Source organism: Leptosomus discolor, chromosome 19, assembly GCF_034619465.1.
Source record: "Leptosomus discolor isolate bLepDis1 chromosome 19, bLepDis1.hap2, whole genome shotgun sequence".
NCBI classification, from domain to species: domain Eukaryota; kingdom Metazoa; phylum Chordata; class Aves; order Leptosomiformes; family Leptosomidae; genus Leptosomus; species Leptosomus discolor.
This window is the reverse complement of record NC_141409.1, coordinates 1,734,045-1,759,665: the sequence shown is the minus strand read 5'-3', so window position 1 is coordinate 1,759,665 and position 25,621 is coordinate 1,734,045. Positions and strand designations below refer to the sequence as shown.

General features: G+C 42.4%; 1 protein-coding gene across 1 annotated transcript; it reads left to right on the top strand.

Annotated features, from left to right (window-relative positions):
• Window positions 1-4,259: 4,259 nt before the first annotated feature.
• LOC104350510 (ankyrin repeat and MYND domain-containing protein 1) lies at window positions 4,260-22,085 on the top strand. The gene is made up of 14 exons (XM_086475909.1): window positions 4,260-4,313; window positions 5,688-5,903; window positions 6,691-6,852; window positions 8,293-8,351; window positions 9,775-9,946; window positions 11,707-11,851; window positions 14,207-14,352; window positions 15,030-15,137; window positions 16,800-16,931; window positions 17,796-17,909; window positions 20,073-20,238; window positions 20,318-20,368; window positions 21,122-21,188; window positions 22,067-22,085. The coding sequence occupies exons 1-14, from the start codon at window positions 4,260-4,262 to the stop codon at window positions 22,083-22,085; spliced, it is 1,611 nt and encodes a 536-aa protein (XP_086332035.1).
• Window positions 22,086-25,621: the final 3,536 nt, after the last annotated feature.

Genomic DNA, 25,621 nt, shown 5'->3' with positions numbered 1-25,621 from the left:
TTCTAATAATCTGTAACATTACAATAATAAACCACAACATTACAATTTACAATAGTAACTTCTCCATATTTCTTGAAGGTATGTTTGAGAGCTGTGTGATCTAAAATTCATACCAGATGTTAAGCTCAGCAGAAGGCAGGAGATGATGAGTGAGTGCATTTCTGCTTGTAAACATCTGAAACAGACAGTTACTGTTTGGCATCTTCCACACCCTGGCACTACACCTGCAGTCTGTTGCTTTCAGACTACGATGTGATTCTGACAGGTGAAATTCTGGAAATTAAAAAGTGGAGTGTAAGTTTTTAATAAACAATTGAAAAAAGGAATTACAGAAGCAGATCTGAAGTTTTAAAAGCCAAGCGACTTGTTTAAACACATTTCATGTGTTTAGTGCTCAGTGGAGATTAAGGAAAAACCTCACATTTGTTTTACCATGAATTGACTTAGCTTCAGACTGACGGTGTTTTCATAGAAAAGGGAGGCTTAAACTGACCAGCTGGCTTCCCTAATACTGCTGGAAAAGCTGGCACTTTCGAAGGTTCTCATTAAGTACGATTTTTTTGACAAAGCCAAAGCCAGCCCATGATAACCAAAGGGTGGGCCAGGGCCAAGTCCTGCCTCAGAGGAGGCAGCTGCTCCAGCCGCCCGGTGACCGGGGCTGACAGCGATTCTGTGGCAGCTGTTTGTGCTAAAATAACGATCAGTCCTGCTAAAATAATGGTCAGCCCCGGAGGCTTGGAATTCGTCAATCCATTGGAAAAATGGTGTGGGTTCGATACGCGGCCAGGGCTGCGTGAGTTGTCCAGGAGCGCTGCGGGGGCCTGAGGCGGAGAGAGGCGGGCGCCGGCTCGGGCTGGGGCAGGTGCTGGGGCGGGGGCCGGCGTGGGCTGGCAGGAAGGGGGTGAGCGGGGCCGGGCTCAGTGGTCGACCTGCTGTTCCTCCCGGGCGGCCACGTACGCCCAGCCCTCGCCAGCGTGGTGGTCCCGCCCGCGGGGAGCGGCCTCAGCCCCCCACGGCCGTGAGCAGGCCGCAGTGCCCCGAGGGCGCGTTCAGCCGGGCCCGGCTGGGGCGGCGCGGGGCGGCCCTCTCCCGCCCCGCAACGGCCTGGGTTCTCCCCTCCCTCCCCGCTGCGGGCGGGCCCGCCGGGGTATCCACGGCGACGCGCCGCTCGGCGCCGGGGCCTTGCGTCCCGCCGGCCACAGCCAGCAGCGCTGCCGGTGCGCTGCCATGGCGCTCGGCGCCGGGCGAGTTTCCAGTCAGGCGGCCGCTGAGGGCAGAGGGGCGGCGGGGGCGGCCGGCTGCGGCCCGTGCCCCGGGCAGGGCCTGCTCCGCGGGCTGGGGCCCGGCGAAGTAACGCTGCCGCGGGGGGCTGGGCTGCGGGCCTGAGCTCGCCGTGGAGAGACGCCTCCTTTTCTCCGGCCCGAGGGCGATCGTCCCGCGGGCCCGGCTGGGCCGGCTGTTGGTGAGGCGTTTGCCCGCCCGCCCCGCCGGCTGGTTTTGCTTTGCGTGCTTCGCTGGAGAGCCCCGTCCGTCCGTGGGGCAGGGGAAGTGGGCTCTGGAGGCAGCGTCTTCACTGTAGCCGCTCGCTGTAAGGAGAGGGGTCTCAGCATGCAGGTTTTCCTGGGCCTGCCTCTCCCTGCTCACCTGTATTGGGGCCAAACTAGTTTGTTTCAGCTTATTTCTGAGTAAGGCAAGCGCTTTCCTTCTGCGTAATGCCCGAGAGCACGTTCACCAGGTGAATCAGCCCTTACTGCTCTTCCGAGTGTTTCTGTCCGTGTCTGGGTTGGTAACGCATGCACTACTAAAATGCAAACGGGGATACGAGTTTTCTGATAATACCCTTTGCTCTTCCGCTTGGACAACTTTGTCCTTGGTCTCAGAGAAAATGGTAAATGATTGCTGTGAGTGCTGTTGCTATTGCCACCATAATGTTGTAGGGTTTTTTAAGCTAAGGGTAGTCACTCCTTTTATACCCCAAAACACCAGGACTGTGGTAAGGCTGCAAATTTTGTTATAATTTTTAATGCACCAGAAGGAGTAAGGAATTGAAATTTTTATTCAAGTGGGGTTTTTCTGAATCATCAAGTTTTGATTAGTTTATATAAAATACCTTCCAAATGTCTGGTTTTGCTTCAAAATAGTGAACGCCTTAAAGTGATTGCGACTGAAATCGATGACAATCCATCAAACTTCAGTCAAGAACAGGCAGATGAGCTGGTTGGTAGCTAAGGTTGTGTTCACTGAAGAGAGAGCAGGTTATGAACAACCTTTTGACTTGGCATCTGCAACTTTTGTACAATCCAGCCACTACGTTGACCTATGATATGGAATTTGATCCATGTTTTCTACTGAAGTGTAAAAGTGCCAGTTTTGGAATAGCAGTCATATTTCTTTTTTAAGCAAGTGGTGTGTAAAGGTTTAATAATCCAGTCACTTCACCTGCATCTGACAATTGAGGACTTTATGGCTCTGCTGATTTGCCTTTTGTTTTGAATGCAGAAAGCTAAATATGTATTGGCGTACAGGTCTTTATGGAAGTGTTGGGCGATTGAATAGTTTAGCCTGCATCATTTGGCAAGATATCCAAGGGTATGAATGCTGATACAGCAGCTGAAGTAGTGTGTACTACTAGTTGCTACATGATGGAAGAGCTTCTCTGGAAATAGGTAAAATCCTGGCTGAGCTTTGAAGCCCGTGACATGAGTGGAGTTGAGACTGTGCCCAGTCTTTCTTAACTGTGTAACAGATTCACCCTCTTCATGTGTCAGTTTCCTGCACCTTGTTCAAGATGATCTGCTCCATAACCTTCCCCGGCACCGAGGTCAGGCTGACAGGCCTGTAGTTCCCCAGATCCTCCTGGTCCTGTGATGATGCCCTGGAAAGTTTCTAGTATCTTACATATAAGATTTCAGTATTTATTCTCCTTCTTTGATTAGTTAGACAGTACTCTCAAAAGGCCTATTAGGATGCCATCAATATGAAACTGGGAAAATACTGCATTTAAGAAACTGTGGAGATGGACAGCAATCTGAAGTGTCCAGGTAGCTGTGCATTTTTAATGTGCATAGTTAATTCTTTGTCAGACCTGATGTTGCTAGTAGAAGCTGGAAATCTTGTTTTCTAAGAGCTTGCAGCCCTTCTTTCTTTTACAAGGTATATTTGAAAAGTATAGGGGAACACTGCCCACCCATTCCTACTGATCCCTGGGTAACTCTGCAATTCGTCAAATAATCTTAAACCTATGGAGGAACAACATGGACAGTCTTTGCATTGAGGAGCTGATCAACAAGAACATAGAATCCTTGCTGAAGTTGATAATATGGCACTAATTACAGATTTAGGAGCTCTTTAATTTGAGTGTATGATGTATTTGTCTAAATCTAGGGGAAAAACAGAGAAGCTTCAGATCATAACCATACTCAGAATTTTATTCTGGCCAGTGGTAGTGCTTTTCTCCTGCTTCTTTATCTATGTAGCTAAACAGCTTAATGTGAATTTGCTAATTTTTGCTCCAAATAACTGTTTTGAGCTTGTGATAAATTAGTGTGAGCCTGTCTTTAACCATATGTGTGATCCAGATATGCATGAGTCTGCTTAAATTTGTAATGCTAATGCCTTACCTACCATAGTGTCATGGCCAAACTAGGATACCCTTATAGGAAGACTAGAACTCCTGTCATATAGTGCTTTGTTTGCTACTGAGACTCTTCTGTTGGCATGTCTTCTTGTCATGTTTGCAAGGCTATAGATATCCTAAATTTAGTTACCGTTGTAAGAAAAGAATTAACTATCCTTTCCAGATTCTGTGCAGATGTGTGTCTGTGAAGGTGGGCATCAGAAGTGTTTGTTTGATTAGGTAGGAAAATTTAACTAAAAATCTGTCCTGGCCTGAAAGGTAGCAGCATGGCTTATTAAGCTAAAATTGGTCACAGAATAAAATTAAAAGAAAATCTAGGTCAGGCCCTAAAACCATCAGGAAGTTTAATCTAAACATTACATCCCACTGTAGTTAAATCTAGGGCCTTCCATTGTTCTTGTCCTGGGATATATGTGTCGGCTATTAAATGGACCAAAGTGAACGTGAAGGCTTTGCTGTTCAGATTGGCTTCAGCAGTTGTTGCTCTGTCAATAGGAAGTGGACCAGTAAGGCCAGAACCAGCCTTAATTTAAATAGAAATCAGACTTTAATTGCACAACTTGTTTGATCTCTGACTGATACTAATGAGTTTACTTGTTTCTTAAGGGGCTGTACAAATGTGATGAGCGATTTGGACCAGGGATTGAGAGCTATCCAGACGGCTGTCAGGACATTGGTTTGTGGCTCAGGGATCATCTAATTTAACTATGTACCGAAGTACCTGGTTATTTTTCTCTCTTGGATTATCCAGCACACTACAGATACATTGATGACAATTTTCAAAGGAAGTATATTTCAGTTGAGGAAGACCCATTTCTCCGTAGCTATAAGCATCGCCCTTTTGATGATAAGGATATTTTGCCTGAAGGAGTCTTTGCATTTTCTTGTAACACAGATCATCTTACTTTGACTCGCTCCTTCCTGGACGAGTGTGATGCTTGGTATTTTTAGAACACCCCAAACCTGCCTGAGGAAGACCCTTGGCCTATAGCAAATGTAACTCCTCTACTGGTTAGAATGCAGAAGCATGTTTATAAGCACAGGTAACTGTTGATGATTTGCTTATTTATGGATTTTTAGAAGTTATTGTCCACGGGTGTTCACTATTTTCAAATTTACATTGCAGGGTAAAAGCTGTGCTCCAGATGTGTTTTTATGGCCTTGAGACTACAAGTTGCCAATGAGGATTTTTTTAAAAAAAGAAACAAACAACATATTCATCTCTTAATTCACAAATTTTATTCCTGTGTGTTAAACATGAGTTTTATCCTGGTTACACCTATAAAAATAGTCTCATTACTCATTAGCACGTCAGAGTTTCTGGAAGTCCGGTTTTGAAAGGAATTAGAGAAGGGCTTAAAGACCTGTTCTGACTTTCAGTGTTCTGAGATTGTAGTGTCTTGCATAGAGGTAGAAATATGGAGGAGCATAGTGCCAGATTTTCAAAAGCACTGAAAGTCTGTCCAAACAGATTTTGTGGTTGTCTTGTTCTCCTTCAAGGCTACACAAAACATGCTGCAGCAAGTCTACAGCTAGTAGATCTGCCAACTGCATGTCAGCTTTTAGGTAGCTTGGCACTTGTATGTGGGGAGGCTCTTTGGCCCACAGAGTATTGCCTTGTTTCTTTTTTTTTGATAGGAATACAAGCTGTATGTGTATATTTATGGTCATAGTTAAAGCAGGTGATGGAAATTAAATCATAAACAGATGTTATGAGTGTGTATGATAAATTAGTTTATAGAAACATGTTGTACTACATATTATTTTCTTACTTTAGTAGCTGTTTAATGACTGGATATTTTTTAACTGCTCTGTAGCTAAAGTCTGTGTGCTGCTGCCAGCACTCTGTACACTGGTTTGGTTTGCCTTTCTGCTATTAATGTAAGCAAGCTTACACTATCTGAAATAGTTCTTAAAATGATAGCTGGCCTTATTTTCCTATCTTGCTCACCAACATATTTTGTTCTTGATGTGTTTTTTCTTTAATTGCTGTAGTGGTCTCAGAGTACCTAGCTGCTTAATTGTGCTGTACTTTTTTCTCCTTTTCTAGGCACTGTCAAGTGGAGTTCACTGCAGATGTCAACCTCATTCTCGGGGGTCCCGCACAACTTATGGGCCTCCAGGCCCCAGGGAACTTGCCTCAGAGCAGCTAATTCAGAAGGCAGCAAGAGGAGACTATGATGGGGTCTATGCGATTCTGAGGAATGGACTTGCTCATCCAGACATAGCTGACAAGCATGGATACACAGCACTTGCTGCTGCTGGTGTAAGACTCTAATCATGACTCTTTACCACGTGATGAGAAAATTCCTGGTATAGTAGGCTGGATTAAATTTTTCTCTTGTTTCTTTACGTAGAATGAAATGAACATTCAGTAAACAGGGAAACCAGAGAAGTGGTGTGGCATGTGTAGTGTCTGTAATGACTGGCATCATGCCAAATGCCCTGGTAAATCAATAAACTAAAAGAAGCCCTTCAGTAAATATTAGAGATGATTTCAAATGTCTGGTTTGAGTTCAGGTTATGATTATGCAGTGGATTAGATATATGTTCTTGGATGTGACTGGACCCTTATTTTTTCCTCCTAGTTGAAATCAGATTCAGAGTTGTTTTGGTTTTGCTGAGAAGTGGTGGCTAGAAACCATGCATGTACAACTTCAGTTTCTGTAGAAGGGGAATGAAATCCTGTCCCACCCTGCCTTTTTCTTCATGGCCTTTTCAGCTACCTTAATACTTGGCATTCATTGTAAATGGCCAGATTTTTCTAGATAGTAATTTAGAACACTGTATTTCTCCTCTAGCCATCTCAGTCACTTTTGGTCTCTTTCTGTGCATGAATACTTACTGAATTCCTGTGAAATCCAATAATTAAAAATTAGCTGAAAAATGCATATTCTGAACCCTTTAAGATACGGTTCAGTATTGTGTTTCTGTTTTGTGGGAAATACAAATTTGAATTAGCGAAACAGTGTAGAGCATCACTACTTTAAAACTGCATTGTTAATCCTTTCTATGTCAAAAGCAGTGCAGGTATGGATGTTTCCCCTCTACAGGTTCATTCCCACAATGATGTTGTCAATCTTCTTGATAGTGGAGCTGATGTGAATAAGTGTAGTGATGAAGGATTATCTGCTCTCTCCGTGTGCTTTATTCTATTTTATCCAGAAGAATCTTTTAAGGGTAATATTGCTGAGAGGAGCTTGCACAGTTACAAGGTTCGTTTACTTCTAATCTAAAATAACAGAATCATAATGTATTATTTCCTCAAGCTATAAACTTGCTTTTTAAATTTACTGCATACTCCTTAGGAAAAAGTCAGAACTTCTATGCATTTTGCACTCTGAGGTTGCAGAATAATCTCTACTCTCACTGCTAACTCCTACCTCAAAAGACCAAGCTCCAGTGCAGTTATAAGCTCACTCTGAAATTGAAATAAGGCGCTTTATCAACAGCAGAGATGAGACACTGTGTTTAACACAATGATGATACAGTGGGGCAGTTGATGGGAATTACAAAAGTGTAAGTAGAGCAATAGGATGTAGGTGATTCTCCTGCCACTGTGTAATACTCCTGCCATCATGGAGGTGGCTAGTAAAAGCAGTTGTGCTGTCAGAAGTCTGCTGATCCTTGGGGAGCACTTGCACATGGAAAGTCATATCCCTGGCCTTCCTCCTGCCATGAAGAGAAACACCTGCTCTGGACTTCCTATGTAGGAACATGATATACATTTTGTAAGAGTGCAAACCTGGAAATGGGAAAGAAAAGAAAAGCAGGTGTCAGGAATTGCCAGCCAGGATGAGAAAACAGATAGAAAAGGGGTCTGGGCAGGAACTGTGTGTTCTTTGAAATGTTTCAGTGAAGTCTAGAAATGGAAGGGTGCTGCTGAGACTTCCACATGAGGCTAGACAGGTAGTCACCTGTGCCTTGAGGAAACTTGTTGGAAATTAAATACCGAATAATCTTTGGTTCCTCTGAAGTCGCTGTTCCAGTTCCAAGAGTATGTTCAAGTGGTGGCCTGTTGCTAAAGCTGCAAGACTTTTATGAGAAAGGGAGAAAGGGACTGAGAGATAGGAGCTGCTCAAAACTGCACAGAAAATCAGTGTGGAGCTATAACCTCTCATTTTGGAGGTAATATGAGGTAATTGGGAATAGAGAGGGGATCTTTCTGTGTTGGTTTGTGTCTGTCTCATTCTCTGAGATTCTGCAAGATAAATGCACATTGCTTTCACTTTTCCTCTAAGTTGAATATGCATCCAGATTTGGAAACATCAGCCATGTAGATCCTAGCTCCAGATTCTTATGTAAGCTAATGCAGGTTGAAAATCTCTTAAGTGTCTTTTATTTCAGCATTTTTTTTTCTTTTAAGCTTGGTGATACATACTGGAAGAAACTTTTAACTCTTCTAACCATGTTATAAACACCATGGAAACTGAACAAGAAAAATATTACGTTATTTTAAGTTTTGTGGTTTTTTTTTTTTTAATTAGCTACAAATTCTAAATGATATCTGTAGCGGTTGTTAACAAAATTCCGTTATCATTATATGCTGTACTGTGTTACAGCTCTGATGTGTTAATATGCTGAGTCATGCATTGGAAGGAGATTTTTTTTTTCTTTTCTTTTTTTGTAACCTCTTTCTTTTTTAAATCTTTAAGTGGAATGAACAATCAAAATCCTCAGAAACAGTCAATGTGGCTGAAGGCATAATCTCAGAGTAAGTCTCATACACTACAAATGGGAGACCAACTCTCATTAACCCTTTTGTGTAAAGAAGGTTAGCAGTATTTCACATATTTCTCAGAAGTGCGCATCCATTGCAGGAGAAGATACTTTTTGTTTGTTTAACTGGACAAATCTTGTTTTCAAGCCAGTAGAGTCTCATTGTTTATACACTGTAATGTAACTCATGTCAGCAATGGGCAAAGATTGCAGTTGAAAAGTGTAGTTCAGGCAAAGGACATCATGCTAGAACAACACAAGACTTCTCGTTAGTGGAGTGTGAAAAGCTGCTAAGTATGCACTACTTGCGATGTAGTGTAGGTGTGAGGAAGGAGAAAATATTCACTTTGTTTCTTGAAGCCTTTGACTACATATGAACTCACTAGTTGTTTTCTGCATGTGTCTGTTCAGCAGTGCTAACTGAGATGTGGTCCAACTGTTTTGTCTTTGTGGATCTTTGAAAGGGCCACATTTTGCTTTTTGCTTTGCTTGCAAAGCAGTCACCAAAGACGACAACATTTTTGTGTTGGGCTTTATGGCAGTGTAGGTCATTTTGATATCTTAAAATTCCCAAACTGTAAATTCCTGGTTAGCCTTCTGGCCTTCATCCCTTACATTTTACTTTTGTGGCACATCCTTCCACCTCCCATGATTCCCGTTGTCTGGAATATTGTGAATATTGCATGTTGTTTATTGGCGTATAAAGATCCATTGAGTGGAGGGTTTGTGGGTAAAGCTGAGCTAATACCATGCCTGAAAAGATGAGTCTTCCCTGAGATGAGTTTGTGATTGAGTTTCTGGTTGATTTCCACGTGCTGTTTGCCCTTTTTTTTGTTGGTGTCAGATTGTTTTTGGGGGGTGTGTGTGGGTAGTTTGCTTCCATGGAAATGCAGATCGCACCTGGAATGTACTGTCCTAGTCTAGCATAGTTCCTGTTCCAGTTTTTGTTTAAGGGAAATACTGTATTTTGTTTTCTTGGGGTGGATGAATGAGGCATGTCTGAGGAAAGAACCTTCCAAAGAGTCTTTGATGGCAGGAAGGAGGAGTCTGTTTCTTTCATTAAACAAGTCTAAGATATGTTTACAAGTCACACATGAGCGACTGGCAGGGATGCAGAGAACCTTGCCTAGCTTTACCTGTCTGTTCCCACACAAGGGCTTTTCATGACCACGGGGACTGCTTTTTCATGCCACTCCTTTAGCTTAAGGGGCTGAGGTGCACTGGCTATTCTGTCCCCTCTTCAGGTCATGATGTTGTTGCCAGGGGTGTAGAGCAGTTGTGGTGCGGCCCTGAAGACTGCCATGTCTTCCCTCTTCCAAGTGACAGTTTTCACATCTGTTACCTGGAAGTCCACTAGCTTTTAGAGTTTTCTTGGAAGGTGCTAATACATTAATCTGTTTTTTCCATGTCAATTCTAGACAACAGAAGAGATGGGAAACAATCCAACTGTTGCTTCACCGAGGTGCAGATCCCAATGCATCCTGGGTCACACCACACCTTCTGTTCTTTGCTGTTAAAGCTGCCGATGCAGAAGCAGTGAAACTCCTCTTAGAAAGGGGAGCCAGGACTGATGTGCGGCTTCCATCCAAGGTTTTACTGGATTATAATTCATAATATGGGATTCTAGATGTGTACTGCAGCTTCAGTGCCCTACTGTAAAATATCCTGCATGTCAGAATCAGCTTTAGAACGGCCAGAAGGCTGTTTAAAGTGATTATTGTGTTCAAAGATTTTTTTTTTAAATAGAAAGAACTCAAAGCTCCTTACTCTCCAAGTATGTTTTTTCTCATTGTTTCCTGATTGCTAAGCTTATGAGTGTTTGGGGAATACTTGTGAAGCTGCTCCTTAAGTTGGTAATAGCTGTTGTGATATTTAGTAGTTTTAGTGTCTGGGACCTTTAGTGTTCCACTGTCCTATAACCTGGCTGGAGGCAGGGCCCCTCTAATTTTTAGCACAGTACCCATCAACAAATGGGTTTGTATTCACTGGAGCAATTGCTCTGGTAGAAGAACTTTCTCTTTTATTTGTTCTACCTTGTAACCTACGTACTTGAGCCCGCAAGGCAAAAGTAGGTTTACCATCCCATTTACTCCTGTCCTCTCCATGCTCACGCAGGAAAGGCTACACGATACCTCGGAACATGTACTGTTCCTCTTGGGCTGGCGTTGTAGGATACCGTCTGCTCCTAATGGCTTCAACACGAGTCCATTCAGGGGAAGAGTAGGATTTATCTTTTTTCTTAGGCAGTTTCTCATACACTTTTTCAATCTGCTTAGATGTTTCCTTAGCCACTTCCTTAGCTACAGCTGAAACACAGGCCTTCATGGGACCAGAGAGGCTGTCCTCATACTTTGTTAGCCACCTCATTCACTCTGGGCATCTCCTCCCCAGACCATTGTTGACAATGTGTGAGAATACACTGATGGGGCACTCTGTACAAACTTCCTCAATATGGGTCGCTGACATGGCATTTCATCGGGATCTATAATTGCTTGCTGGTCACTATAGATCACCTCTTGCACAGCTCATTCTCTCAGGTACTTAATACCTTTTTCCATAGTGTTCCATTTGTTTGGGTGGCATTCAATATCTTCCTTAAAGGGATACCTGTTCTTTACAGCTGCTAAGAGTCGTTTCCAGAGGCTGACATTGCTTTTCTTTCTTGCAAGTGCCTTGTCAATGCCTCCATTCTTAGCCAGAGATCTCAACTGCCTCGCTTCCCTACTGTCCAGCTCTATGATGTTGGCCCCATTATCCCAGCATTGGAGCAACCAGCTGGTAATAGGCTCTCCTTCATGACGACTAAACTCCTATCTCACATTACGCAGCTCTTTCCTAGAGAAGAGTTTGCTTTCCTCTCTCTCTGACTCCTCCCTATCTGATGGCTTTGCTTTTCACCCAGTGTTCAGACTGGATAACCCACAAGATAAGGCTAACAACGAGTAAACAATAATCCAACGCATACGGCAGGTAAGGCAATATCACGGCACTTAATTTTAAACAAAACGCTAGTACAGAACCCCATGGTATTAAACTTAAGAACCCCATCATCTTGTGAGCTGTTTGTTTTAATTTCCAACCATACGAGAATCTCAAAAGAAAAAATCCACTCCTAAAAAGCGTGCGGGAGTTTGTGCTATTCAGGCAATTTATCGCCGCTCTGGTCGTGGCCCCATGTTGGGCGCCAATAAATCTGTCATTTGTTAGTGTCTGGCCCAGCCTCAAACCGTGACAGAGACACATAGCATGTGGGAAGAGTGAGCTTGGATTATTCTTTGAAAAAATATTTAGCGCTGTTTAAGTGCTGCTTCTGATAAACAGGAGTCTTAATGCTATGTTTGTGTTTTCAGTTAGGGGGGTTAACTCCTCTCCACATAGCTGCCTCCATTCCTGGGGAGGAAGGGGTCCGGATAACACAATACCTCCTGCATTCTGCTCCAGATCTTAATGCAAGAGCAGAAGATGGAAATGAGATATATGGTCCAGACAAGGTATGTTGCTTTTTGAGCTCATCTTCTTTCACTTGTTGAAATTCAGATTGCACAGGACCTAAGCAGGGAGTTGAGATTCCTGCCTACTTGATTTCACAGTGAAATCTTTTCATTCCACTGAAAGAACCTTAAAAATAAAAATAAGAAGAAAAGAAAAAGGAAAAGGAAAAGAAAAAGAAAAAGAAGCGCCATTTGAGGTCTATAGTTTTGGGTTGCCATAAACATATCTTTCTGGTTTTGGTGCCCCAGGACATTTTGCAACCTTGCCTTATGTAAGGCAGAGTTTAGAAGTCTCTTGTGTGTAGTCCAGTAGAAATGCCTGAAGATATGACTGCAGAAACAGGTATGTCTGTGATGGGACTTGCTCATTTCATCTCCATGGAGCTGGCCTAATACTTCTGTTCTTTCCTTATTTCTCTTTTCCTTGAACCCAGGCTGTCTCTGCTAGATACCTGCAGCATTTGCTGTGCCTCCAGGTTGCAGAAGGTCAGCCTAGCAGTAGACCTTTTTAGTAGTATAGCACTTTTTAGTTAGAGTTGCCATTTTTAATGATAATTCTCTACTGCTGATGGAGCTATACCAGCTATATGTGCCTTTTCTGGTATTTGTTACCTGAGAAATTACTTTTAGTAACAAAATCATGTAGTCACAGAACAATAGAAAGATTGGAAGAGACTACTGAAGATTGTGTAGTACAATTCCCCTGCTTAAAGCAGGATCAGTTATAGCAAGTTGCTCAGGATCTAGTCCAGTTGGTTTTTGAGTATCTCCAAGGGTGGAGACTCCACAAATTCTCTGGGCAACCTGTTCCAGTGGCCACACTTTTCCTAATGCAGCCCAGGGTGCCGTTGACCTTCTTTGCTGCAGGGTTGCACTGCTGGCTCACGTTCAGCTTGTCCACCAAGACCTCCAGATCCTGTTCTAGAAGGTTTTTTTCCACCTGCTCAGCCCCGAGCATGTACTGGTGCCTGGAGTTATTCCTCCCCAGGTGCAGGGGAGGAATACATCAATTTCTTTTTGTTGAATTTAATAAAATTTCTCTCTATCCAATTCTCCAGCCTGTCCAGATCCCTCTGAAAAGCAGCACAACTGTGTGGTGTGTTAAACCCCTCTTCCCAGTTTTGTATCAGCTGTGTACTTGCTGAGAGTATAATCTGTCCCAGCACTGAGCTCATTAATGAAGACATGAGATAGTATTGGCCCCAGTATCTGCCCCTGGGGTATAGCACAACTGGATTCAGTGCTGCTGATCACAGCCCGTGACCCACCTCACTGTCCAGTTGTCTAGTCCACACTTCATAGCTTTTCTATGAGGATGTTATGGGAGACAGTGTTGAAAGCCTTGCTAAAGTCAAGGTAAACAACATTTACTTCTTTCCCATCTGTCACGAAGCCAATCATCTTATTGTAGAACACTATCATGTTTGTCAGGCATGATTCCTTGTTTTCAAACACATGCTGACTGCTTCCAGTCACCTTCTTATCTGTTGTGTGTCTGGAGATAGCTCCTCAGAAGATTTTCCGTCAGTTTCCCACAGGCTGAGGTGAGGCGAGGCTGAGCAGCTTGTAGTTCCCTGGTTCTTCCTTCCATTTTGCCAGAAATGCAAAGAAATTCCTCAGAAACCTCCCCTGCTTGCTGTGACCATTCAGAGGTAACCAGAGTAGCCTTGCAATGACATTGGGCAGCTCCCTCAGGTCCCAACCACTTAAAAAAGGAGTTGGCTGATGTAACTAGACTGACAAAATTTATCTTGTCATGGCAAGGACTAAGGTGAATGTCTGCAGGACAGGGAGATTTAGATATAGCTTTGTCAGTTTGTATTTTAGTACTTTGTCCTTCAGTAGTAAACAGGAGAACTTAATACCTATTTATTAACAGTACTTAGTTACAGAATGGCCAGACACAGTGTAAGATTTACTTTCTCAAATATCACTTTTGTTTTTTATATTGATCTGGTGACCCTGTATTCATAGACCTTAAATGAAAGACATGTGAATGAGCTTGACCCAAGGCAGGCCCTTTGGGCCTGAAAGCTTGCTGCTTCCCTCACACTCTACACTGTATCGTTTGGCCCAGTAAAAGTTATTAACATCTGTTTCTCAAATTTGCCTTCCCTAGACTTCTCCAGTGTTATTAAACTTCTTAACGTGCAGTGCGAAAGCAGTCTAGCAGATGAGACCTGAGTGTAGAGAAGAAAGTACAAAAAGGGTGGCTGTTCTTTTTGTGGGGCTGAACAAGTCTTGTCTATGATTGAGATCCAGACCAACGGGTGACCAGGCAGGTTATTTTGTGTTAACCTGTCTTTAAGCTGTGTTATAAATCATTTCACTTATATTTCTCAGCCTCAAGCCAGAGAAGCCAACTTGACAAGTGGTCTCACTTTGCAACTGAAAAATGAAGCAGGACCACCACAAGAGTACTTTTCCTCCTATAGTGGTCCTGTCCCTGAAGAAGGTGGAAGGAGTGCATTGCATATTGCATGTGAAAGAAAGGATAACTCTGAGGTGAGATCATTGTATCTGAGACTCTGCTCATAGGGAGTAGTTCTAAGCTAATCCCAAGTGACATAACGTGGCAGTGAGGACATTTCATCTCTTTGTAAGGAGCTGATTGAATATCAGGAACAAACTCATTCTCTACTGAATTATTAGCATTGTGCTAAATAAAAATCTATTAGCCCTTGAGGAAAAAACATTTCTTAAATCTTTGGAGTTCTGTTTAGAAACTTCTTTAGTTGAGTTTCCATTGGTTAATTGGCCATTAACTTAATCATCTGCAAGGCCAATTTGAAGTTATACGGTTTTAGTTTTGGCATGCACTAACCTCTGTGCATTTGATTTTTTACTGTAGTAACATTATTCTAGCAGATTTGGGATTCGTACAGTTGGAGAAAGGTGTTTGAGAGAGGAGACCTACTTCAGAAGCAAACCTACATGTTCCTTCTTGTGACAGGATTAATGAGATTTGGTAACTGGTAGTGAGGAGGTTACACGTATAACACCACTGTGCTTGGATTCTCAGTCATGAGAAAGCAGATGTATATTTTTACTGTAACATCATAGTTTAGATGAAAGGTTTGACTGTTTTATGCTATTAATTAAACTATCATTAAATTTAATAGTAAAAAGTTAACTTTATTATGATCTAATTATACCTTTTCCCACTGCATTTGCCTACAAAGCATGCCAGAGATGTTATCCGCCCACTTTTAATGCATCAGGCAAATCCAGACACATTGTGGAGTGGCCATTCACCACTTTCCTTAGTAATTGCCAGTGGGAATGACTTGGTGAGCATCTTTAAGTTCCTTCATTTCTTTGGGTGTACTTCTCCATTCATGTCTGCCTCCTCTGTTGACAGCCAATCTACATTATGAGTGGTGCTTGCAATCATACATTTTCAGGGAAAATAATGACGTTTTTACTTTTCTTTCAAACCTGTGGATGTTTCATGAGCTGAACTAGAGGAGTTCTAGAGGACTGTAGTATGAGGTAGCCAGAAATACTTGAGCAGAACTCAGAAGGGACTAGCATTTGGAGAACATTCAGTTCTCTTACAGGCTGCTTCCCTGCCCAGAGCAATCCAACCAAACACCAAAATACTTGCTTCTAGGTGTAAGACAGAAGTGTACCCATTGATGATAAGAAATATGCTGTTCTATGGAAAGATTAATGATCAGCAGGGAATGGAGTCCCTTCTGCCCACACTAGGACGGGAAGAGCAGGTCCACAGCAGCCAGCACGGTGCAAGAGGAGACACACAGCCAGAGCAGGTGATGAAGCAGATGTGTCTGCAGTGCTCTACCTCTCTTCGAATAGAGCTCCGTGTGTCCAGGCTCCTGGCTCGTCTTCTTTCTGGAAAGCAAGGCATGAGAATGATGGGGTGAGAGTGGCACCCTGGCTCCCCACAGAACTCAGCTTTTGTGCAGCCACACAAGGCCACAGCAAGTGCGACTGACTGTAGCCCAGTGGTTCAGATAAGCTGAAAGGGGCAGGGTTGGAGTGTGATTTCTGCTTCCCTGTTTACTTTTCTCCAGTACAGAAGCACACAAATAATCGAAAGAAGCATTCTCTTGCTTGCATGAGCAAAGCCAGGGGGAAACCCTTTTCTGTATTTTTGATGAAATCGACATTCAACCTTTTGTTCTGTCACTACAAAATTTATACTTTACATAGGATAAATGGTAGCACATAATAGAAAATCTCTGTTGTGTGTTATTATTCTTTAACTATATTCCTTTCACTGGAAGGGTATCAAATATCTATAAAAATAAAACTGGATGCAATATAATATGGAGCTACAGTTTGGACCATGGAAGGGGTTGTAATAGTGGCTACTACTGCATACAACATGAAATAGGTTCTGTATCAAGTGTTTGAACCTCAACCTGTTTCCTTACACTGTTGTCATCATTTTTAAGACAGTTTTGGTATTTTTCTGGGCAAAAGTGTTTTCTTGCAACACAAAAGTTTAAATTTCATGATTTTGAATGAGACAGAAAGTCCCATATCCCACTTCTACTGCTTCTCCTCGCCTCTCAGAGGCTAATATCTGATGAAGGAATGATCTAATAGGCTGTGAGTGATCAACCTATCTAATCCTTATCTTTGTGGTAAAGCTTTTTTTTTTTTTTAAATACACTTTATGAATCAGACCAGCTGATTTTTAAAGTTATCTTCTCATGTGTTTGATACTGTTGTGTGGTAAAGTACTTGATGATGACATCATGATTCATGCTAAAAGAAGTAAAAACTACTGTCCAGTGGACTAAATTGTTGTGTGCTACTGAAGCTATGACAAATACTAGCAGATACTCCAAGTGTGCTGTGGTAAATACTGTAAAGCTTTAGGATCTTACCTGATCTGCTAGGCTCTCACTTTCCTGCTGCAGAACTCTCAATAACGGCTTCTCCATCGCTAATTTGTCACATTTGTGTATGCATGTTTGCAGGCAGTGGTTGAACTCCTCAAACATGGGGCTAACCCAAATCTGCCATTAAGTGGAGCAGTAAGAAGTGCCTTCTATGCAGTTGTCACTACAGCCTATGAACAGCAGAGAATGACAGCACAGAGGATTGCCTTGGTAAGATAACATCTGGGTGATTTTTTTTTTTTTTTTTTTTTTTTTTAAACTTCAGAAAATCAATGATTTTTGTCAGGTGCATTGAGTCCCCTTTCTCTTTAATGGGTAAGGTGATTTTTTTCCCCCAGAACAATTAGTTTGTGTCTATTCCTAATGCTGTTTGTTTCTGTCCTGAGAAACAGAGATTTTGTATGGAAATTCATTTTCATGTTTGACTAAAGAGGATGATGGCCTCCTTGTGTAGAAGAGGAAAAAGTGCATTGAAGTCAAATGTGATGGTTGTAGTGCCCACTGCCTTGTCAAATCTGACTGTTACCTTGTCTATAAACACAACCAGCATTCACACAGAGATGCATTGTGTTTGGTTGTTTTTGCAAAGTGGTCAATACCACTTGTGATGAGTGCACTTTCTCATCTATGATGAGGTCAGTGGCAGCGTTTGGCCTTGTGAAAATTGGAGTTTTTATCCTTGTCCCAGGGAGCACAGGGCTGATCTCATTCAGAATGGAGGTGAGGAAAGCTGCGACTGAGGGGTCTGGGAGCGGAGGCAATTTCCCCAGGTGGGTTCTGCTCTCTCCCTCACTAGTTGTCCCTACTTTGTTTGTTGCTGCAAGATTGTGAGATATCTAGAAACAAATAGCAACTGCCTGCAAGAGGTTTCTACTTATAAAACACGTTGAGGTTTGACAATTTGTCATCAGCTCTAAAGGGGCAGAGAAAATGCATGGTTTGGTGCACAAAATAGTCTCACAAATAGAGGTTAAGCTCTGATGCTCAGTTCTGTCTCTTTAGCTGTGGTGTGAACACAATTTTTTGGGAAGGTTTTCTTTTTTGCTTGGGTGTGTAATGATTTGCTTTCTTCAGGTTGATGAACTGCTTGAAGCTGGTGCAGATATTCTTGCACCAGTTACTCTTAGGGAAGGACAGAGAAAAGCTGTGGGAACGGCTGTTGACTATGCCTATTATAAATATTACCGGGTATGACTTCAGTTCCCATAGCTGAAAGTACTGTGCATTTGCAACCATTCAAATACATGACCTCTTGTGTCCTTATGAATTTTCTAGGGCCTTCTTCAGAAACTTTCATGGAAATTTGCTTTTTCCCCTCATTTGTTTTGAGACTGATGGGAGTTCAGCACCAAATGAAACATTAATCTCTTAATCTGAATACCTCTAATAGTTTTGTCTGTGAAAGCAATCCTTGTTGCCACATATTATAGTAAGATTCCTTTCATAATTGGATTGGAAAGAGCTAATCGTAATCTTAAACCCAAGCATTAAAATCCAAAGTAATATGTGTTTCCTTGAGGCTACAATCAAATCAAGAGAAGTTATTATGGGTAATATATTATGGTAACTTTAGATGTGTTGTAAGCTATGATATGACTTTATTGATAAAAATTTAAAATAATGGATTTCCTAAATAAAAAACGTATTTAAATAAAATATATGTTGAAATATGTATTATATATTGTATATAAAATAACTAAAATGTATTTACTAAATAAATAGATGAATTTACTAAAGTTGTCCTTAATCAATTAATTAATCCCTTATAAAAAGAATCTTACTGTGAAGTATAGCTAATAAGTTTCTGCCTGATGCTGTTTTTCTGGATATATTTGCTTAAAAAAAACTTTTAAAAGGCCTAGGATTCTGTGACAGTTCTAATCAGAAATTATAGCTTTCTTATTAACAAGAAAATGTATGTGTTAAGCAGGTTGCTTACCTCTGGAATATAAACAGCCGTTGTTCTGTAGAGAACACAAGTAATGGTGCACCTAATTCACAGAGCAGCCTGCTTAGAGCTAACGAGGGCTTTTGCATCTCACACCAATGTTCTATGTAGACATTAAGTTGTGATTTCTTTGCTTGCAATTGCAGCTGGTCCTCAAACAGGAAAATAAATTAAGTAATTTATCGCTGTAATCACAGGTCAAACTTGATCACTGTACTCCAGGTACCTTACTTACTTTCCTGCCTTGCTCTGGACTTTAGTCTGTACTCTCCTTGCTAGCACTCACGACAGGGAAGCAGTATGGAGTCTTGACGGACATAATAGTGGACAAGCAGTGCCCTCTAGCTATCTTTTCATTTCCAAGAAACTTTTTGGTGCTTCCAGAAGGTGCTGGGAGAGGAGCTCTGCAAGATGAGGGCAGCTTCCAAGTGCAAGGTCCTGCACCTGGGTCAGGGCAACCCCCAGTGTGAATACAGGCTGGGGGATGAGGGAGTTGAGAGCAGCCCTGCCAAGAAGGACTTGGGGGTGCTGGTGGACAAAAAGCTGGACATGAGCCGGCACTGTGCGCTCGCAGCCCAGAAGGCCAGCTGTATCCTGGGCTGCATCCAAAGCAGCATGGCCAGCAGGGCGAGGGAGGGGGTTCTCCCCCTTTACTCTACCCAGCTGTGGGGCCCTCAGCACAGGGAAGACATGGACCTGTTGGAGTGAGGCCCGAGGAGGCCACAAAGACGGTCCGGGGACTGGAGGAGCTCCTCTGTGAGGACAGACTGAGGGAGTTGGGGTTGTTCAGCCTGGAGAAGAGAAGGCTCCGGGGAGACTTCTAGCGGCCTTCCAGTGCTGAAAGGGGGCCTATAAGAACGATGGGGACAGACTTTTTAGCAGGGCCTGTTGCGACAGGACAAGGCATAATGGTTTTTAAACTGAAAGAGGGTATATTGAGACTAGATATAAGGGAGAAATTTTTTATTATGAGAGTGGTGAAACACTGGAAGAGGTTGCTCAGAGAGGTGGCAGAAGCCCTATTCCTGGAAAGATTCAAGGTCAGGTTGCATGGGGCTCTGAGCAACCTGATCCAGCTAAAGGTGTCTCTGCTCACTGCAGGGGGTTGGAGCAGATGACCTCTAAAGGTCCCTTTCCACCCAAACCGCTGTATGATTTCCCCCTTGAAGAAACATTTGAAAATTGTTTTAGTTGACTGGTTGAGCACTCACCAAACTGGTAATTGGAGCAATTAGAATGTCTAACCTGGACATGTCCTATGCCCCACCCGTATCACAGATTGAGGTCTGAGACAGGATCCAGCAGGGATGATGCTGTGCTTTTGGAATATGTTGGCTTTAACTTTGAAACACTCTGTGTTGGTGTACCCATACATTAGTGGATTAAATCATGGTATGTTGCAGGATAGGAGAATTGCTCACACGCCATACCATATACTGTCAGCATCTGAGCAGGAATTTTTTCAGACATGTCAGTCACTGCTGGAACACATTACAGTGAAGCTCCATGAGCGTGTCATCCTGAAAGAGAAAGAGTGGGATCAAGAAAAGCTGAGAAGATCCAAGAAATGTTAGTTCAAGACTCAGAGTAGTTCAAGATTAAGGGTAATTCCCCTGGTATGAAGGGCAATTTGTTGTTATAATTCCAGTGTGGCTGTCTGAAAAGGTAACTCCTAATAAAAACTTCTTCTACATATTTGGTAAGGAGATGTAGGGGTTTACAAACATTAAAGAGAATGAACAAGGCATTGTGAAGAAAATCTGAATATTAGTGCCTGTCAGCTGCTTCCTGGTAAATCCCTGTGCAAGATCTGTTACCATGTGTTAAGGAGTGATTGAGGGAGCTTGCTCCTCTGTCAGGGGAGAACCTTGCAGTTGCTTTGCATTTAGTGCAGGGAACATGATGCAGACAATGGTGACTGTGGACATCTAGCGTATTTTCATTCCTTACAACAACTTACTCTCAGGTCTTTTCCCAAGACTCCTATTGTATCAACGCTCTTCTGCTATTAGAGTAGCAGCAATGAATATATAAATTAAGATGTTTTGAGTTACATCCTCAGTAGTGCTCAAACATGGTGAAATCAGGCTTAGAATCTAGGCTTCCAAATACCAGTCTTTGGGGCAGAAGAGGTACCACACTTGGGAAGTGAACTCTAAGATTGTTACCTTTGCAGTCTAGCGTAGCTTGTGACTCCGTCGCTTGTCACAAGCAGGAAGAGTAAATTAGCTATATGCTTTCTTCCTCTTGGCTGTGATATAGCAACTTGGCTCCTTTTTTCTTGGCTTCTGAAGCTTGTTGATGGAAGATGCATTTTATTATGTATCTTCAAATTTCATACAGTAAACAGAGCCAAGAAGACTTTTAATGAAGGTGGATCTTGTGACTAGTACTCTAATTCTCATCAGAATACTGATTTTGTTTTCCCCCATGCCCCCTTTTGTTGCTGTAGTGGATTCAGTCGTTCACACATGTGTTTCAAAGAAGAAAGGAAGGAGCCATCTTGGGGAACAAGTGAGGTACGGCAGAGATACTGCACTCAAGTACTGACTATTCTTAGTCAAAAATACTATGCCCTCTTTTTTTCCCTCACCAAAACTAACATTACCCTGCCATTTTTCTCTTTTTTATTTTTCCTCTCTAGTCTATCCAGACCTACCTGCTGCAGTTAGCTTCCTTCTCTGCTCTGTCAATCCTTTTCAGCTTCAGAATTTGCCATGAGAGTCTGTCTAATACTTAGTCTTCTTGTGGGAAGCAGTGTGTCCTCGTGTTCATGCAAATGCTAAGAAATAGGCCCATACAAATTTTGTAGCTTACATTTCTCCAGAAATTGCAGGAACGGCTTGTACAATTTGAATGTTATTCTTGAAATTGTGTATTAACAAAAGTTTTAATAGTAACAGAAATACTTGCCTCACAGGTACTGAATTCTGTCATCAGTTTATCCTAGTGCAGGGAATCCACAGGTTTCTGAACTTTGTCCAAGTCTTTGAATCAAGAGGAAGTAACATAGGTGTCAGGAACTGGGGTACTTTTGAAGACAGAAATTTTGAGGTAGCATTTTTGTTGAACCAAGATAGATCAATAATAGCAGAAGATGCAAAAATTGTCAGAAGAACATAAAGTGAACTAAAATAGAATCCAGAAGGTTAAAATAGCACACAAAGATTTTACAAATAGCGATGACTTGCAGACTCAGGTGAAACCTCCGTGAAACTTGCTAGCTATTGGGAAAGGATTCTTAAATGCTTTAAAAAGGATGTAAATATGTAGCCCAGCTTGCACTTAGGTCTAGCATTCTGCTTCCCAGTCCCACTGAAAGTCTTAGCCAAAGCACTCTGTTCTGTGTTCCAGCTTAGGAGTAACTGCCTGTGAATGTCCCTGTTTGTCTCTGCAGTATTCCAGTGGGTTCTTGAGGGTTTTCTTAAGTTTGACAGCTTGGCTTTGTTATCTCTGGCCATATATAGGCTGCTCTGCCTGCCAGTTTGAAAATGGACATCTTCAGACCCAGTGTCATGAGTACAGTAAAGCACTCAGTGTGCTAGTGTATGGCTGGATGTGGTAAAGGCTTGGGCATGTTTCTCACTTGACCACTTGGCTTTTCTGGGGTCTGTTTCTGAGGGCTGGCTTTGCAGCTGGTATGCAATCTGTTCCCTACAGACTCCCGTCATAAGCTACAGTCTCCTGTTTGTTCAATGTTATTTCTATATTGAGGTCATTTTGATTTAGTTTTACTGTGATCTGCAAACATGCTGTCAGCTTGACGAAAACCCCAAACAATAATGTGCTTTCATTTCACAACTACCTTTGTTCTAGAGTACCATTCTTTAAATACTGCTATCAGTGTGGCTGTTCAGTTGGTGTTCAGCTATCACCTTGCATACGTTGTCATGAGGTCTTCACTTGCAGAAGGAAATCCTGGAACAAGTGGCACAGGCAGGAGTACTTGGGATTGCTGGGTAAGTCTGACTGGCATTACTCTATGTAGTAGACATAGACAGTAGTTTGTGCATGTGTACTGACCTGGGTAAGTCTTCCTTGTATTGGACCGGTGAAATATGTTTTATGAAGGAATTTAAATAAGAAGGTTCATTTCCTTCACTTGAATATCAGTGGTTTTTTTGTAAACCCACCAGTTTTAAGAGGGCTGCTACCATGTCATTACTCTCAGTTTTAAGAGAGAAGAATCTGTGAGCGCAGAGCAAAGGAAATACTCTCTCTGACTAAGGTTAGCTACTGTGGACATCAACAGACAACTTTCCAGGTGAAGGACCACAATAGATCTAATAAGCTAGGCAGAGTGGAACTTTCCATTCAAACTCTACCTCTTAATCACCTCTATCTATATATTAGAAATCAATGAGATTTCTGACTTTTATGCATGGAATTGTTGATACCACACTACTGTGGTTCTTGGAAACCACACCTGTGCTGATAAAAATGAGGCCACATTACGCACACCACATCCTACATAGCAGTACAAGTCCAGCATGGTAGAAATTATGCTATTTTAATTAGATGATATAATGAGAGAAGTGTCTGTTAACATCACATTTGATAAACTATGACAAAACAGGAACTTCCTCAAGTCTTGTACCTACTTCCAGTTTATTATTCCAGAGAAAATGAAAGTCATCGAAAGACATATGAGTTGCTTTCTTTTCCCTTTTTTTTTTCTTTTTTTTCTTTTTCCAGAGAAGAGTACAGATCAAGTAGCTCCGGATGCAAGCAGTGCAGGATGCAAAAAGAATGTCATTGGCAAAAAGAGGGAAAATGGAAGAGAAGGAAAAGGTGAAAGAAGAGGTGGAAGAAAGAGTGAAGTCAGGATTGGTGGAAGAGAGCATCACTGGAAGAATGAATGACATGTTTCAAGTCACTCCTACTATTGCGTGGACACGTTTTAACACCATTGTACTTTCTGCCGTGTACTCTGCTTCTACTAAGGTTAAACGTGGTCTAATTTGACATATTTTGAGAAACTAAAGCCCAAACATCTTTCTAAGATACCATGTATGAGCTCAGCGATGATAATGCCATTGAAAACTGTGTGGGTATATACAAGTCACATATTTAAATAAATGCTTGAAATTAGAAATACAGTGAACTCCAGATTGGTTTTAATGGTCTAATGCTATCTATATGTATTTAAAAAAACAATATTGGCCAGTTTTAAACTTCATTACAAGTATTCCCTCCTGTGGGGCCCATTTGCAACTGGACTTGCTCTCTAGGTAGGTTTGTTGCTTCATGGGGGGCTTAGATCTAGGATCTTGGGGAGAGGTTGCTGAGGACTGTTCAGCCCTTAGACTATTACTGCTTGATGTTAGCCCACTCTCCACATGCCAGGAGAGTCTCTGAGTGTATCAAGAGTGATTACATGGCTCTGGGGGTGAGGGTTAATGTCGGGGGACTCAGATGGTGTTTTCCTGGATCCTACTGCCAAAGTGGAAGGGATTAAGGAGGAGTGGATGGAACTTGAGGTTCAGCACCTTGTTGTGCAGCTGTGTCAATGACAATGGTTTGACTTTAAAACCACAGGACCCTCTTTAGGGATCAAAGACTGGTAGGGAGGCGTAGAATCCACCTGAAAAAGTGGGCTAAAACCCCATCTTTGCTAACAGGCTGGCCAACCTGAGGAGACTAGGAATAAAATGGAAGGGAGATGATGACACACATTCAAGTGAGGAACTGGTAGAGTGGTCTGACAAGCAAAGGTGCAGAGTAATGTGGTTAAGTCTCCTCAAAATCAACAGAAAGGGGCGGAATGGGGCCCACCTACAGATAAGAAAGTGTTGAGACAACATCATGATGGAAGCTCTCATCTTTTCTTAGACAACTGGCATGACTGTATTGCGCTTTGCTGAGGTGCCTGTACACTAATGCACTCAATATGAGGAGCAAACAGAAAGAATAAGGAATTTGCATGCCATTAAAGGGTTACAATCTCATTAAGGTCACAAAGATGTAATGGTAAATCTCACATGACAGGAGTGTTGCAATGGATGGATACAAACTCTTTAGGAAGGACAGACTGGGAAGGTTATGAGTAGGAGTTACCATTTATGTGAGAGCATCTGGAATCCATGGAGCTCTGCCTTGGGGTGAATAATGAGCTGGTTGAAAGTTTATGGCTCAGGATTAGCTGGCAGACCAGCATGAGTGATGGGGGGGGGGGGGGGGGGGGCAGTATCTGTACAGACTGCCTGATCAGGAAGAAGTAGATGGGGTCTTCCTCAAACAGCTGGAAGAAACATCACTTCTGTAGGCTCTAGTCCTCATGGGGTGCTTTAACCACCCTGGTATCTTATAGAGGGACAATACAGTGAAGAACAAACAATCCAGGACATTTCTGGAGTACACTCACGACAGCTTCCTAGCACAGGTGATTGAGGAGCCAATTGAGGGAGATGCTCTGCTCAACCTGATGCTTAGAAAGAAAGAAAAACTGATTAACTGGTTTAGTGACATCTGTCTGGGCGGTTGAGCTGACTGACTAGTCCAACTCCAAGCACTTTGGGTTGGTGATTATGAATGAAAACAGCAGAAATCTTACATTTGCCTTTTTCTACTATGGATGCCAGTGATATTCCATCATCTTTCAAATTGAGAGAATTTGTAGATGAGTGTAAATTTAATGTACCTACTGATGTAGCCTCCTTATGTTAGTAGTGTGTTTGTGTTCCCTAATACCCCACGGGGGTAGTTTGAGGCATCTTCAGTTCCTTTGTTTAGCTCCACGAGTCATGGGGAAAGAAGGCTGACTGCAGGTGGATGCAATGAGGCATTGAGGCAAGAGAGGAGGCTCCACAGGCAGCTGTCCAGAGAAGGGATTAAGATGATTAAGGGGTTGGAACATCTCCCTTACGATGAAAGGCTGAGGGAGCTGGGACCCTTGAGCTTGGAGAAGAGGAGACTGAGGGGTGACCTCATCAATGCTTATGAATATGTAAAG

Coding starts and splice junctions, on each gene's coding strand:
- LOC104350510 (XM_086475909.1), top strand. CDS start 4,260: ATGAGCGATTTGGACCAGGGATTGAGAGCTATCCAGACGGCTGTCAGG. Junction 9,947..11,706: donor ATGTGCGGCTTCCATCCAAG/GTTTTACTGGAT, acceptor TTGTGTTTTCAG/TTAGGGGGGTTAACTCCTCT. Junction 20,239..20,317: donor GCTGAGAAGATCCAAGAAAT/GTTAGTTCAAGA, acceptor TTATAATTCCAG/TGTGGCTGTCTGAAAAGGTA.